The 16,249-nt window shown below is 42.2% G+C and overlaps 1 protein-coding gene across 1 annotated transcript in view; it reads right to left on the bottom strand.

Annotated features, from left to right (window-relative positions):
* Cmtm6 (CKLF like MARVEL transmembrane domain containing 6) overlaps positions 1–12,433 on the bottom strand; it is a gene marked incomplete at its 5' end in the record, with an annotated part of 34,171 nt that extends 21,738 nt beyond the window's left edge. The window contains 2 exons of the mRNA XM_017797487.2: positions 8,579–8,677; positions 12,257–12,433. Coding sequence (XP_017652976.1) covers positions 8,579–8,677; positions 12,257–12,433 — 276 coding nt within the window. The remainder of the gene's footprint in view (positions 1–8,578; positions 8,678–12,256) is intronic.
* Positions 12,434–16,249: the final 3,816 nt, after the last annotated feature.

A 16,249-nucleotide genomic window follows, 5' to 3' on the forward strand; every position in this document is an offset into this window, starting at 1 on the left:
AAGCTATCTCTGGCCACCACAGTAAGTCCCCACCCTATACTACACAATCCTGACAAGTGGTCCTCTGCTCTTTAAAAAAAAATATTTATTTTATGTGTATGAGTGCACTGCCTGCACGTATGCAAGTGCACTCGTGTTGTAAAATGTCCATGGAGGAAGAGAGGTTGGAGCACCTGGAACTGGAGTTGGTTGTTAGCTGCCATGTGGGTGCTAGGATTTGAACTCAGGTCTTCTGAAAGAATAGCCACTGCTCTTACTCACTGAGCCCTCTCCAGCCTCCTCTGCTCTTTTTTTATCTAATTTAGTGACAAACCTATTTGCTGGTTTATATTTGAGGCAAGGTCTTACTACATAGCTCAAACTGGCCTAAAATTTACTATGTAGTCTAGAGGCCTCAAACACATGGAAGTCCTGTCTCAGCCTCACAAGCACTAGTATTATAAGCCACCATGTCCAGCTTGATTTTCTAATCTTTTACTTATAGTTGCAATTTTTCAAGCAAAAGTGACTCTCTTTTTTAAAAAATATTTTTATTATTTTTATTTTATATATATATATGAATATACATATTGCCTGCATGTGTGTAAGTGCACCCATGTCATGCAATGCTCATGGAGGTCAGAAGAGGGGTGTCAGATCCACTGGAACTTGAGTTACAGATGGTTGTTAGCTGCCATTAGGGTGCTGGGAATCGAACTCGGGTCCTCTGCAAAAACAGTCAGTGCTCTTAACTACTGAGCCATCTCTACAGCCCTCTTCCTCTTTTAAGTCTATAAATTTTTTCACAATTTAAGTATTTGTAAAAGGTTTTCTAGCTTATTGTAAATACTGAGTTTAAACTACCAGTTACTATTAAATATGCTCAATGAAACCTACTGAAACAGTCTAACACATCATCTAAATAAAACACATAACCTGGAGCTGGAGAGATGAATCAGTGAGTAAGAGTGTTTGCTGACCCAGCTTGAGACCCAAGTTCAGACCCCAGCACCCACCTAAAGAGCCAGGTGTGACCCCAATGCACCTGTAATCCTTGGGCTGTGTGGGAGCAAAGATAAGATCATTGAAGCTTGCGGGCTGAAGTCTAGCTCCAGGTTCAGTGAGACCTTGTTTCAAGGGAATAAGGCAGAGTGATAGAAGAGGAAATCCAACCATCTCCTCTAGCCTCCATACTCACATACACACGTGCACATATATCATACACATACATACACACCATAAAATTGTTTCTTGAATAGCTGTGATTATTATTCCATGATTTTTCCCCTTAGAACTCAATTTCTCTCAACTTCATCTTACTTACCGCTTAGAATTTTAGAATAATATACTTATTTGTAAGCATTTTAACATTCACCTTATCATATTCCACTATAATAAAATATAAATATACAAACTGAAATGAATCTTAAGGCCTAATAAAACTTCTACTTTTTCTAGCTGGGCATGGTGGTGCACACCTTTAATTCCAGCACTTGGGAGGCAGAGGCAGGTGGCCAGCCTGGTCTACATATTGAGTTCCAGGCCAGCTGGGAATACAGGGAGACCCTGTCTCAAAAAGATCCCCCCCGCCAAAAAAAACCTACTTTTTCTTCAATTGGTTCCTGTATACAAGGATAGTTACTACTAACTGCTACAATGAATTAAGCATCAGCATTAACTGTTTTGTTTTTACATGTATAAAACACAAAAAAACTATAGTCACCTGAACAGTACAACACAGCCATGAGATTCTCTAAATTACTTACTGCTCTATCATAAAATGTAGTTGTAGGGCCACAGGGAAAGCTCAGTCTGTAAAGTGTAAGTGTTCTCTTGCATGAAGACCTGAGTTCACTCTCTCAAAACCCATATTTGAAAAAAGGGGGACAAAATGGCTCAATGGGTAAAGGTGCTTGCTGCTCAAGCTTGCTGACCTGAATTTGATCCCCAGAGCCCACATAAAGATGGAAAGAAAGAAGTGACTCTCAAAAGCTGTCCTCTAATCATAATGCATGCTGTGGTATGCCAACCGTTCCAAAAAAATACTATTTTTTCAAATGGCTCTGTGGTTAAGAGCCAAGTCTGGGTCCCAGCACCCAGGTCAGGTGGCTAACAATGGCCTGTAACTCCAGTTCCAGTGGGATGCAATGCCTCTGGCCTCCAAAGGCACCTGCACTTGTGTACACATACCCACACATATATAATTTTTAAAAAATAATATAAATCCTCGGGGCTGGAGAGAGGGCTCAGCGGTTAAGAACACTGGTTGTTCTTGCGAAAGACCCGGGTTCAAATCCCAGCACCCACATGGCAGCTAACAACTGTCTGTAACTCTAGTCCCAGGGGACCTGACAGCCTCTTCAGACCTCCACGGGCACTGCATGACACGGGTGCACTTACCTACATGCAGGCAATACACGAATACACATAAAAGTAACAAATAAAATATTTTTAAAAATATGTCTCTATAGCCGGGCGTGGTGGCGCATGCCTTTAATCCCAGCACTCGGGAGGCAGAGGCAGGCAGATCTCTCTGAGTTCCAGAACAGCTGGGGCTACAGGGACACCCTGTCTCAAAAAACAAACAAACAAACAAAAAAAGCCCAAACCAACAAACAAAAAGTATCTATATAAATCCTAAGGGGTGAGGGACAGGTAAGTATGGTGGCACACACCTTTAATCCCAGCCTTCAGGAAGCAGAGGCATGTGGATCTCTGTGAGTGTGAGGCCAGCCTGGTCTATACAGGGAGTCCCAGACCAGCTGGTGCTACACGGAAACCCTATCTCAAAAAAAAAAAAACAAAAAAACCTCACAACAATAACACTAGAAAAATACAAACTAACATCCCTATGAAAGGGAATAAGAGATTCTAAACAAAAATTTAACAACTTGACTCAAAAATATGAAAGTAGGGGTTGGGGATTTAGCTCAGTGGTAGAGTGCTTGCCTAACAAGCGCAAGGCCCTGGGTTCGGTCCTCAGCTCTGGAAAAAAAAAAAAGACAAAATAGTGATGTTTGTGTATCAAGTTGACAAGGGGTCAGTTGTGCTGGATAGCTTTAGTGTCAATTTATGCCAGGGATACAAGACTGGTTAACAACTGGGTTTAACAAACTAATAGAAGATCATCTTAGTGGGTATCAAAAAGCATCTGACAAAATCTAACATCAAATTTTCACTGAAAAAAATTTAAAATTTATCATTTCTCTGATAATTTCCTACAGTGTATTTTGATCATATTTACCTCCTCCCCAACTTCTCCCAGGTCCATCCCTTACATCCCTACCCACCCAACTTTGTGTCCCTTTTTTTTTTTTAAAGAAATCCATCAAGTCCAACTTGTGCTGCCCGTATACTCTTGGGTATGTGGTCATCCACTGACGTATGGTCACTCTGTCAGAGGCCACACTCTTAAAGACAGCATGCTTCTCTTGTCCACCTCCCCTCTTCATACTGACATTTTTCTCCAGCTTGGGCTTGAGCAGATCTTGTGCACTGTTGTCACAACCACTGTGAGTTCATATGTGTACATGTTCTGTTCTGTCTGGAAAACACTGTTTCCTGGGGCCAAGAGCCTATGGCTAGACAGGTCATAGATCCTAGGGGAGAATCTACTACTATTATTCTGCTGAATAGACATAGTATTAAACTCCTAATGACTTATTATTATTCTTCACATAAATTAGTGCATCTCACAATCCTCATCAGAAAAGCTTCTTTTGGCAAGAGATGGCAATTAACACAGAGACCCACAACTGGTCAAGGTACTGAGAATAATATAGAATGCTCAGCTCTCAATGGGATACACAACACATCCTCTCCTCCCAAGGCTCAGGGATCACTGTGGAAGACAGGGTGGAAAGCTTGCAAGAGCCAGAGGTAGCTGACTACATGTTAGCTTTATTTTTAAAATCTCTTTGTTGTCCTGAAATGCATTTTTTGTTTTACAACTCAAGGCAGCACATCATATTAAAATTTGGGAAAAACAAGTACATTTTTCTTTTTATGGGGGAGGGGTGGGAGTGTTGATGGGTACTGTAAAAGGGAAAGTATAAAAAAAAATGGTTAGACTTCTCCATCAGAGATGAATTCTCATAAATACTAGTTGGCTTTTCTGGGGGGGTGGGGTTGAGACAGGCTTTCCCTATAGCCCCAGCTGGCCTCATTCTCACAGAGATTCACCTGCCTCTGCCTCACCAGTGCTGGAATTAAAGGCATGCACCACATATACTAGTTTTAAGAACAACTGATTACATGTAGAGGTTAAAAACCTGAAAACTTATTTTTTATTTATGACTTTATGTCTATGAGTGTTATGTCTCCATGTATATAAATGTACCCATGTTATGTAATACCCACACATGCCAGAAGAAGGCACCAGATCCACTGGAACTGGAATTAGGATGGATGATAGCTGCCATGTGGGTGCTTGGAATTGAACCCCAGTCCTTTGCAAGAGCAGCCAGTGCTCTTAACTACCGAGCCAACTCTCCAGACCCTGAAAAACTATTTCTGCCTAGTACAAAGTCTTGATGAACTTTAAGGATACGAATCACCTACTGAAGACTGCTCAAGCTGGCCTCAAACTCCAGATCCTAACAAGTGCTGAGATTCCAAATAAGCTAAATAGTGAGTTCAGGGCTAGTGCTACATGTTGCACTTTTCCTGGAAGATGTATCTACTCACTCCAGATAGGGAACTGACAATAGATGTCACCAAGGTTCAACCTGATGAACCAATGAGTTTTATTGGGGTTACTTATAGGAATATGGGTGAGGAGGGGTGCCGTACAGAAGCAGAAATAACTCAAAGACAGCTGCCTTACCAAAAGCCCATCCCAGCATGCATGACAGTTCACAAAAGCTTAAAACATGGCTCGTATACTGCACAATTTGTAAGCAGTTCAACATGCTGGGGAATGCCTCTTCCAGGGAGCTTGGCTTGCCTGAGAGTCTCTCAGTAGTCCTTACTTCTTATAAATGTTTGAGGAAGGAGAGGCCTAGTTTCAGGGACTTCCTGAAGCCTTTTTTTTTTTCAAGGCATATGTGTTTGTATGAATGTATGCTGCCTGGAGGGGCATCATATCTCCTAGAGATATAGTTACAGGTGGTTGTGAGCTGCCTGATGTGGGTCCTGGGAACTGAACTCAGGTCCTATGGAAGAGCAGCAAGTGCTCTTAACTACTGAGTCATCTCTTCAGCTCCTTTCCTGAAACTTTTTGAGTTGTTTACATCCTGAGCTAATGAGTTTCCCTGTGGAATGATAGTTTCACCTTCCTTAGAATATCTGTGCCTTAATGAGCTTTCCTCCAAGACCAAAGGTTTTATCCTAGAAGAAATTATTACACAACAGCTAGCCTGCACTACAGAGCAAAACCGTATCTCAAAATCCAAGAAATAGGACTAGGGCTGTAGCTTAGGGGGTAGAGCACTTGTCTAGCATGTACAAGGGTCTAAATTCAATCCCTAGGTACTGTTTAAAAACAATAAATACAGCCAGGCGTGGTGGCACACGCCTTTAATCCCAGCACTCAGAGGCAGAAAGATCTCTGTGAGTTCAAGGCCAGCCTGGTCTACACAGTGAGTTCCAAGACAGCTGGGGCTATAGGGAGACCGTGTCTCAAAAAGACCAAAATGAATGAATGAATGAATGAATGAATGAATGAGTGAATGAATACCAAAAAATTAAAACAATAAATAAACAAATGAAGACTGTTAAGTCTAGGCAAAATGTTATTGGTTCACTTAACTATCCATTATAACTTGTATTTCTAGCTCCTTTATTGGACTAGCCCTGCAGCCACTGCTCCTGTGTACCTTTATACCTAGAGCAGTACTTATATGGTAGTTTGAATGAAAAATGTCCCCCATAGTCTCATGTATTTGAACAGCTGGTTTCCAGTTGGTGGCTGGTGTTTGGGAAGGCTATGAAACCTTTAGGATGTGCAGCCTTGCTGGAGGAAGTGTGTCACAGCAGGCAGGCTTTGAGTGTTTATAGACTCATCCTACTTCCATTTTGCTCTCAGCTTCCTGTGTGTGGTTGAGATGTGATCTCTAGCTTGCTGCTCCTGTTGCCATGCCTTCCCGATTATGGACATCTAGCCCTCTGGAACCTGAAACCACAATAAACTCTTCCTTAAGTTGCTTTTAGTCATTGTATTTCATCACAGCAACAGAAAAGTAACTAGTACAGAAGCTGATACCCGAAGTGGGGTTGTTGATATGAAGAACCTGACCATGTTGTTTTTTTGGAGGAATGTGGAAAACTTTGAAACTTTGGACTAGAAAAGAAGTTGAATGCTGTAAGCAGAGCTTGATAAGTCATCCTAGTAGGAACCTGGAAGGCAGTAGTGCTGAGAGTAATTTGGCCAGTAGAGGTCCCACTCAAGAGGTTTCTGATGGGAACAAGATTTCTATTAGCAACTGGGCTAGAAGCCATTCATGTGGTTTTTAGCAAAAAAAAAATCTGGCTGTCTTCTGCCCCATCCTAAGAACTTGCCTGAAGCCAAACTAAAATGAAAAACTACAATGAAAAAGAGCAAGTGGTCCAGAAATAGAAAATGTACAGCTTGGAGAGAAAAAGAGCACCAGAAGGCATAATGTTGCCCCCAAGGCATATGCTAGAAAAGTGGCTGTAACTGTCAAAAAGTTTATTGCCTTTAACTAGAGGCCTCCTGCTCTGTGCTAGAACAAAGGGAAGGGAAAGAGAGCCTAAGGGGTAGGTAACTTCTAGAATGTAACTGCTTCAACATAAAAGGCTGATGCTAATGTGGTCAAAGAAAGCAAGGGTCCATTCCAATTTGGCAGCTGAACTTGCCAATTTTGTCCACGTGGTACTGACTTTGGAGGCATAAAAATACAAGAACGAGGGGGTCCTGGATTCTTCCTCTACAGTCTCATGAGAGCCACTGAGGTCAGGCAGCAAGCAGCAGGACTACAGTCCCTGGAAAAATGCCATGAGAAGTCACCACATGATGCTGTGAAAGTGAAGCCCTGTTTGCAGTAGAAGTCTCCATTGCAAGATGTTAGAGATGCTAGAGCTGTACGGCATTTGCCAAGGAAAGCTGTAGACAAGGAATGGAACCAGTCCAAGAGAGAGATGTATGTTATAGGTAGCAAAGTTAGAGAGGCGGGTCATCTAAGCCATTTGAAACTAATGCCCCAGACACTAGACAGAGCTACAGGATTTGGTGTTTGCTGAATTTAGGTATTGCTTTGTTCCAGTCCCTATTTCTCCCTTTTGTTGTTTAGGAACTCACTATGCAGATCAGGCTGACCTCAAACTCACAGAGATCTGCTTGCCTCTGCCTCCAAAGTCTGGGATTAAAGGTTTGTGCTATCACATGTGGCTCCCCATTTCTCCCTTTTGTAATGTGGCATGTATATTATGTGCCATTGCATGTTAGAAGTACATAATTTTATTTCACAAGGGTCATGGTTAAAAGAGACTTTCTTGAAGCCAGGTGTGGTGGCACACACCTTTAATCCCAGCACTCAGGAGGCAGACGCAGGGGGATCTCTCTGAGTTTGAGGCCAGGCTGGTCCACATAGTGAGTTTCAGGCCAGCTGGAGCTACAGGGAGACCCTGTCCCAAAAGACCAAAAAAAACAAAAAAACAAACAAAAAAAAAAACCCAGTGTTGAGGCTGGCTGTTAAAAAAAACTATGGAAACTTTTAAAAGCTATAAGACACTAAATGCAATTTTACCACTTCCATAAGCAGTAACATATTCATATGTAATATAAATGGAACTTTTAGTAACAAAACTCAAATTTTAGACGTGTTTCTACTTTCTTTTTAAAAAATATTTTACTTATTATTTTCTTTATGTGTATGAATGTACTGCCTGCATGTATGTAAGTGTACCTGTGTTGTATAATGCCACGGAGGTCGTAAGAGGGAGTTGGATGCCCTGGAACTGGAGTTACAAACAAACAAATGATAGCTGCTATCCAGGTGCTGGAAGCCTAACCCAGGTCCACTGCAAGAGTAGCCAGTGCTCCTAACTGCTGAGCCATCACTCCAGCCCCCAGTTTCTAAGTTCCAAAGCTATCCCATTTCTTTACTTTTAAGTCTTCTATTCAAAATTACATTAAAAAGTAAAAGAAAAACTACTCTTGGGCTGAGGAGACAGTCCAGTAGGTAAAAGCACCTGGCATACAAGCCTGCTAACCTGAGTTCAGATCCCAGAACCCGTGTAAAAAGCCAGACCCAGTAGCACAAGCATCTTGCAATCACAGTGCTCCTTCAGGAAATGGGAAGTGGAGGCAGAACTTCAAGAAGTTAGTGGACCAGCTAGACGGTCATACACAGCAGTAAAGAGATCCTGTCCTAAACAAGGCAGAAGGACAAGACCAATGCCTCCAGACTCTTCTGATCTTCACATGTGAACCACGGTACATGTGTACATGTGTGCCCGCACCTACCTACACACACACACACACACACACACACACACTCTCTCTCTCTCTCTCTCATATATCATACATACAAATAAATAAACACTACTCCCACATACTGTATAACTTATCAAGCACTTTCTAAACTCTCCATTTCCAAGGATACAAAAATAAGCAAGTAAAAAAACACAAAGTACTTACAATTGCAGTAATTTCAGCTGCAGTTCCAAAATGAGTAGAAACAAAAATGATAGATGCCAACAGAAATACACACCCTGTTCCCAGTGTAATATAAAAATCCTGTGCATACATAGAAAACACAAGAAATATAGCAGGTTAGTCTCAGAAAATTTTTAAAAAATTTTAAATATTTTACTTATTATTTTTATTTTATATGTATATGAGTATATTGCCTACATGTGTGTAAGGTACACCCATGTTGTGCTGTACCTACAGAGGCCAGAAGAGGGTATCAGATTCACTGGAACTGGAGTTATAGACAGCTGCCATGTGGGTGTTGGAACTCAAACCCGAGTCCTCTGGAAGAACAGCAAATATTCTTAACCACTGAGCCATCTCTGCCTCCCCCAAATTAAAATTTTTTTTAATTTCCAAAAAACTTCAATGATTTACATATTCTCAGTGCCACCCAAACTTAACACATGCTAGTCTTGTAGCTTTTCAATAAGGTGAGCATTCAAACACCATCTACTTAAGACTGGGTATACTAGTAGATTACAAGATAATCTTTTAATAAAGAGTCTCCCAAAAGTGTTTTGTGTGTGTGTGTGTGTGTGTGTGTGTGTGTGTGTGTTTTCTCTAAGACATATTAAAATTACCAATGCAGAGCCAACATGGTAGCCCATGCCAGAAATCCCAGTACTTGGGAGGTAGAGGCAGGAGGATCAGGAGTTCAAGTCTAAGCTCAGATCTGGAATAATGTACTGTGCTTAACTGTTCCCAAGTAATCCCAAATGAGGCTGAATGATGAGCATATTTACTGCAAAAAACCTTCCACATCCCATCATATCGCAGTTTTGAATGGCAGGTGCTTTATAGTCTCTGAGTTCTCTTACACAGTGCTTGGAGGCTCTCATGCCATTGGAGAATGGTGCTTAACATACACAAGTGATTCAGAGAGGAAACTGGTAGTGACAGCTACTCCAAAGGCATTTAGCCTTCTGAGTTCTTCTTAAGGTTTATTCTTTGCTTCTCTATTACTCCACATCTGTTACATGTAACTTACAAATACTTGAAGTGCATTCAAGGACCTATTTAAACAAAATTTTTTCTGCTTGTTTAAAAGGCTTTACTTTGCATAAGCTAATAAAGCTGATAAAATGTTTTCAAATTTACATTATTCTAATCAGATTATACTCACTTTACCTTTTTTTTTGAGTCAGGGTCTGACTATACAACCCTGGTTGGCCTGGAGCTCCCTATGCAGACCAGGCTGGCCTCCAACTCACAAAGATCTACGTGCCTCTGCATTTCATGTGCCACCATGCCTAGTTTTAGTATCTGAATGGTTTCTATGGGCACATCATGTGTGTGTGTATGTGTATGTTTTATTGGGGCTTGAACCCAGGGCCTATGCTTGCTAGTCTCTATCTTTAAGCTACATTCTCAATCTTTTTTTTTTTTTGAGATAGGGTCTCATGTAGCCTAGGCTGGCCATGAACTTCTGCTCCTCCTGCCTTTGCCTCCCAAGTGCTAGGATTACAGGAGTGTGCCAACACAGATACCTAAGACAATCATCTTGATAGAAAAATGTAGTATTTGATAAACATAGCTTCTAAAGTCAGACTACCTGAGTTCAAATCCCAGTTCTATCAATTGAAGTGCATCCCCAGCCTATGCTGGGCTGTTTTCTTGTTTCCATTGTGTTGTTTTACACAGACACAGAGACACAAACACACACACACACAGTTTTCTTGTTTTTGTTGTGTTGTTTTGCACACATACGTGCACACGGTTTTAGTTTCTTAATGGGGTTCTATGGGCATATCATGTGTGTGTGTGTGTGTGTGTGTGTGTGTGTGTGTGTGCTGGGGTACATGTGTGAGTGTTCACTGATTCAGCTAGTTCGGTCGCTATTTCCAGAAGACTTAGATTACAGGTGGGTTGCCATGCTCACCCAGCATTGACATGGATACTAGGGATCCAAATTCCTGTCCTTACATTTGTGCTCTAAGTGCTTACCTACTTAGGTATACAGATGAAAAAGCATTCTAGTACCACGCACACACAAATACCTACATAAACATACACACATACACAGAGAATTTAAAATAAGGAAAATAAATCTTTAAAAAATTCAGGGGGCTAGAGATGGCTCAGCGGTTAAGAACACTGCTTGTTCTTGCAGAAGACCCGGGTCCAAATCCCAGAACCCACATGGCAGCTAACAACTGTCCGTAACTCCAGTCCCAGGGGATCCGACAGCCTCTTCTGTCCTCCACAGGCTGTGCACGACATGAGTGCACTCACATACATGCAGGCAATACACACATACACATAAAACAAAAATAATAAATAAAAAAAATTTTTTTTAATCCTGTTAAGGGGCTGAAGAGATGGCTCAGCAGTTAAGAGCACTTGTCTGCTCTTGCAGAGGACCCAGGTTCGATTCCCAGTACCCGTATGGAGGCTAACAACCATCCTAACTCCAGTTACAGGGGCTCTGATGGCCTGTTCTGGGCATTGTGTGACACAGGTACACTTAGATATATGCAAGCAATATACTCATGCACATAAAACAAATATTATTAAAAAAAAACAAAACAAAAAATCCTGTTAAGGGCCTACAAGATAGTTCATTGGCTTAAGGCACTTGCCACCAAGCCTGAGGACCCAAGTTCAATTCCCAGGACCCACACAGTAGAAAGAGAGAACCCACTCCCATAGTTGTCCTCTGACCTCCACTTTCAAGGCCCCATCCCACCCCGTGACTAAAAAATAACAAATTAATTTTTAAAAATCCGTTAAAAAAAGAATCATTTCATTCTTTTTATGCTGTCATCTCTTTCTGTTAACAGCTAAAATTTTACTGCAATTTTCATTCTTCTCCTCAGAGATATAAATTCTTTTATTATGTTAATCCTGACAACACACAATTCTCCACAAGCCACTGAAAATCCAAATGCTACTGAAGAAATCAACTGTTCAAGTCTTTCTTCCTTAAATTCAGGAAATAAGTGAATTATTTCATCTGTCATCCTATAAATCCAAGCTATACACAAATAAAAGCACAGATTAGCAGACTGTTATTAAAAAGCTAAGCATATCTCATGTTGTGAAAATAAGACTTCTCCATTATAGTTGTGTTATAAAGGAAACTTTTGAACAATGAGCCAACAAATACATTTTTTTATTCACTTAATTTTTTTTCATAATTAAAATGAAAACAAAATATAGATAGAATTATATGCTACTTTACTTAAAAGCCTAGAAGTATCTCCTGCTAGGTCATTACTCCCGTCTCCAGTGTACAGCATTATGCCTGGTGTGCTGGTTGGTTTTTGTCAACTTGACATAAATGGGAGTTGCCTGGGCTATATAAGAAAAGTAGCTGAGGATCACAAATTGAGGACAGCCAGACTAGTGAGACACTGTTTTAAAACCACCAACACCAAAAGTCTAATGTGAATTAGGGTAAGCCACTAATAACTGTAAAGTACTAACAAGTTTGTCCCTCTCACCGTAGCCTCATTTTCCCTCTCCACCTTTGAAGGAAACCCTGAGCTGCTAGGAGGCAGAGTATGAGAACACTAGAGCTTATCTCTTTACAATGCTGAGCTTTGAAAGCATTACTACTTTGAACTAATAAAACCAGGCAAGATTATAAGACAGGAGTGCATCTGTGTTCTTCCCACTTACCGATGACTTGACTTTTCCAGTATCCACTCTGTCGTACACTGGTGTGCAGTACACAATCAGCAGGAGAAGGCTCAGAAGAAAGGCACTGCAGCTCACAAACTCAAAGAAGTACAATCCTCCACACAATGTGCACTCTGATACAACTTCTTCACAGATGAAGGCCAGCAGAGACAGCAGCTGCAGAAAGAAAACACTTTACTTCAGTGTGTTTCAGATAACCCATGGTATTCAAAAACTCCACGTGGGCTATGTGTGGTGCACATGCCTGTGATCCCAGCTACTTTAGAGGATCAGGAGGTTCAAGGTCAGCCTTGGCAATATAGCACGATGCCATCCAAAAAAGTAAACCCACTGTGTCTACTGAAATATTTATAAAGAAGAAGCTGCAGCAAACAAGGTCAGTGAACAAACCTCATAAACAGAACTTACAGTCTATCTGCCTTGAAGGATACACCCAGTGAACTTGGGCGTGTCAAATACTAAGACAGGGAAATCGGGGTGTTATAAAAGTCTATGGGAAGGGCTTCTAGAAGGAAAACAGACCTGGAAGGAAAACGGTCAGTTCTAGGGTGGAAGACAGAGAAAGTTCCTAACAGAAGAATGCATACAAAGGCCCAGACATGAGAGAGCATGGTACCTCACTCCCAAATACCTGAAACACACACACACACACACACACACACACACACACACGCACGACTAGTCTTTCTACAGTCAGACTAGTAACATTAGTCCTTAGATTTGCTTTATAAAATTCCACAGCTGATGAATATTTAGAGTTTTCCTTTTCTATGTGTGTAGTGTTGTGGAGCACTGTCCTCCAACAGCCAATTCCATCTTAATCAGAGCAGCTGTGACTACTGGCAAGAGACTCTCCAGACTGGCCATGGGGCGTTCTCCCTCATGGAACAAGTGGGGTCACTGTACCCTCACCTGAGATTCCAAATTCCCTCCTGCACCTCTCTGCCAGTTGTATGTAACTGTGCCCAGATGCATGTGATCTTAGGACATGCTAGAGAGTATGGAGTGTGGAAAGTAAACAAAAGTGGGCTCCATCTATGGGGCTATGGGAAGCATCGCCTGTGCTGAGGTGACACTTGAGCAACACAGCTGATGAAGTTACCCACGCTCTTCTAAGTAAGCCTCAAATCTCACTGGATCATCAAGTTAGACTTGGGTGGAACTGTTACTCTGGTCTGCCATTGGTGTCCTGCCATTGGGGTAAGTAAATCTTTGTTCATGTCTCCCCAGAAAAAGTGCATGAAATGTGGGGGGTTTGTTTAAGACAGGATCTCACTCTACACCCCAGGCTGATCTCAACTCACAGCAATCCTCTTGCCTCAGCCTCCCAAAGTGCTGCAATGAAAGGTGTGAGCCACCATTCCCAGCATCAATCTGGTGTTCCTAAGAACAACTCCTACACTAAGTGTGGAAGTGCACTCTTGTAATCCCAGCACTTGGACGGCTTGAGGATTGGCTTAAGGTAGCTGTGACGGCTAATCCTGGGTGTCAATCTGACTGGATCTGGGATTAACTGAAATGAGAGAGATCTTCTTGATTGGATCATCTGAAGCCAGAAGACACACCCTAGATGTGGGTGTTACCTTCTGACGGCAGCCCATATAAAAAGGCCAAGGCAGAGGAGAACGCCTGGCTTCTTGCTGCTTGCTTTCTCTCTTGCTAGTGAGTTTGTCTTGCTGCTGTAGACTGAAGACTAGCTGATCTTTTGGAATTCGTCAGACCTTCAGCGCCAGATTGAGACTCAGCCTCGTGGACTGAGCGACTATGGATTCTCAGCCTCTCCAGTGTGGTGCAACCATTGTTGGACTACTTGGACTCTATCCTGTGAGCTAAGCTAATAAATCTCTATCCATATATATCCATTCCACTGGTTCTGTTTCTTTGGAGAGCCCTGACTAATACACTTGGCCACTGAGGTCTGCACACAGGTGGCTGCTCTAGTTAAGCTGAACTTGTCTCGCTGCAAAAGCATTCTGTTCCAACTTCAACTATCACTTCAATTAAAGTTTAGTACTTAAATTTTCACTTGTTTTTCAAACATACTAAATTCTTAAAAACTATAAAAATTTAATATTCTTAGACTATATAAATGCTTTCCCTATCACCTGTCACTTTATCCACTTGTGAAAAGTGCTTGCTAATTAACTATCCTCCCTTTCTCTATATTGTGCCAAACCTACACTGGATAAACTGGAAGTCAGGGTAGCATCTGAAAACCATGTTCTTTACTTAGATGATGCTGACACCGTCCCTACCCTCAACAGGAAACTGAGTCTATCCTTAAGGCCATGCTGAGACCCAAGAATATGCTAGGACTCACACATGGTCTGGCCCCTGGGCAGTGCTCACTAAGTAAGGTTCAGAGCCCACTCTAGTGCCTATGGCCTGCTGAGTTCTGGTCCTTCATAGGCCCCGTCCAGGAAAAGTGAGAGTAAGGGAAGGTTTCCTGGCTGGGACAAAGAAGGCAGCCAGTGTGTTAGAATGGCTTTACCAGGCACTACAGCAAGAGACAGAACACAAGAATAAGTTCATCTCAGCCCTTCCATGTGGCAGGGGAGACAGTCTGGGGTTCAACTCAGGTGGGTACCTACTTGGGTAAGGTTTCTCACTGCAACTGCAGCTCCTTGTATCAGGCAGGACTCAGAATGAAACAACCCTGCCTTGTCCAGTCCAGAACCTGGCCATTTCCCAGAATGAACAGGAAGGTAGGCGGGGAGGGGCCCTGCTCTGAGGAGGACAGCCAAACTTGCCTCTGGGACCAGGACAAAGCCTTGTTAAGTCCTGTTAGGTGGAAACCATTCTGCACACCCTCTCATGGGTCCCTCAAGACCACAGCCAGCAGAGTCTAAACCCCACTTCAAATCCACAACACAGAGCTGAGCCACAAATCCACCAAAGGGCATGGGCATAAAGCACCAAGAATATAATCTGTCCCTCAAGATTCTGAGACTCCAGAGACACAAAGATACTAAAGGTGGTACGGCAACAGCAGCACAGAGTCCTGGGAAGAGTATCCATCTAACCTGGCTGGTACACATCCCACCCTAGTCACTTCAGTGACCTGGGCTTCAGTGTCCTCATCTCTTGGGTCTGTTACAGTTTGGATGAATTAATCTTTGTACACAGCTCAAGTGCATGTTTGGTGAATGTGGCTGCAATGGCAGCAGCATGATGCAAGACAATCTCTCAGAGCTCAGAAAGTCACTGCACAGCAAGAAAATTCTAAAGAGTCTTCTAAAAGAAACCTCAGTTTAGAAACACTGGTTCTTTCCAAATAAACAGGTAAACAGGCACTGCAGCAGGGAAAGAGGGTAGACAAGTTTTGCAACAGGGAGAGGGGGACAGACACTGCAGCAGTGAGGGGGTAGACAGGCACTGAGCTGTCCCTCAGGCCTTTCACAGCCAGGAGAGAGCAAGAAAAGTACAAGTAGTCCAGCAAGGATCCCCATTGGAGGATGATGAAAGCTCCTAACACTTTCTTACAGAGCTTAAACTCAAGCCAGGAACCTACAACATAAAGAGAAAGCTACCTATCACCATGTATTCTTTATACATGATACACAGCATCTCAAGCCAGACTTGGGCCCCAGCCCTGGAGACCACTCTATCCAATGCAAACATAGCATGGATGAGTGGGGCCCATCCTCAGCTCAAGCCACGGTCTGTGGGGAGAGGCCACAGCTGCATTCAGCATGGCAAGTCAGTCAGCAAGCAATGTCAGAAGCAGATGACAGTACATTAAACATCAGTGCCACTCTCCACACAGAGGGTGATCATCAAGAGAAAAGACATTCACACAGCAAGCCATTTACTAATAAATCGGATTCAATTTCATCATAATTTTTCTGAATAGGGGAAAATGTTCAAATTCTTAATTTTCAAATTAAGAACCTCCTAACTTATTCTAATCTGTAGCACACATAACTGTAAAATTGAAACCACAAAGGACAAGTCGAGCCCTCGAGTTGCAAT

The sequence above is a fragment of the Nannospalax galili genome, unplaced genomic scaffold, assembly GCF_000622305.1.
Source record: "Nannospalax galili isolate Female #2095 unplaced genomic scaffold, S.galili_v1.0 scaffold695, whole genome shotgun sequence".
In the NCBI taxonomy this organism is placed as follows: domain Eukaryota; kingdom Metazoa; phylum Chordata; class Mammalia; order Rodentia; family Spalacidae; genus Nannospalax; species Nannospalax galili.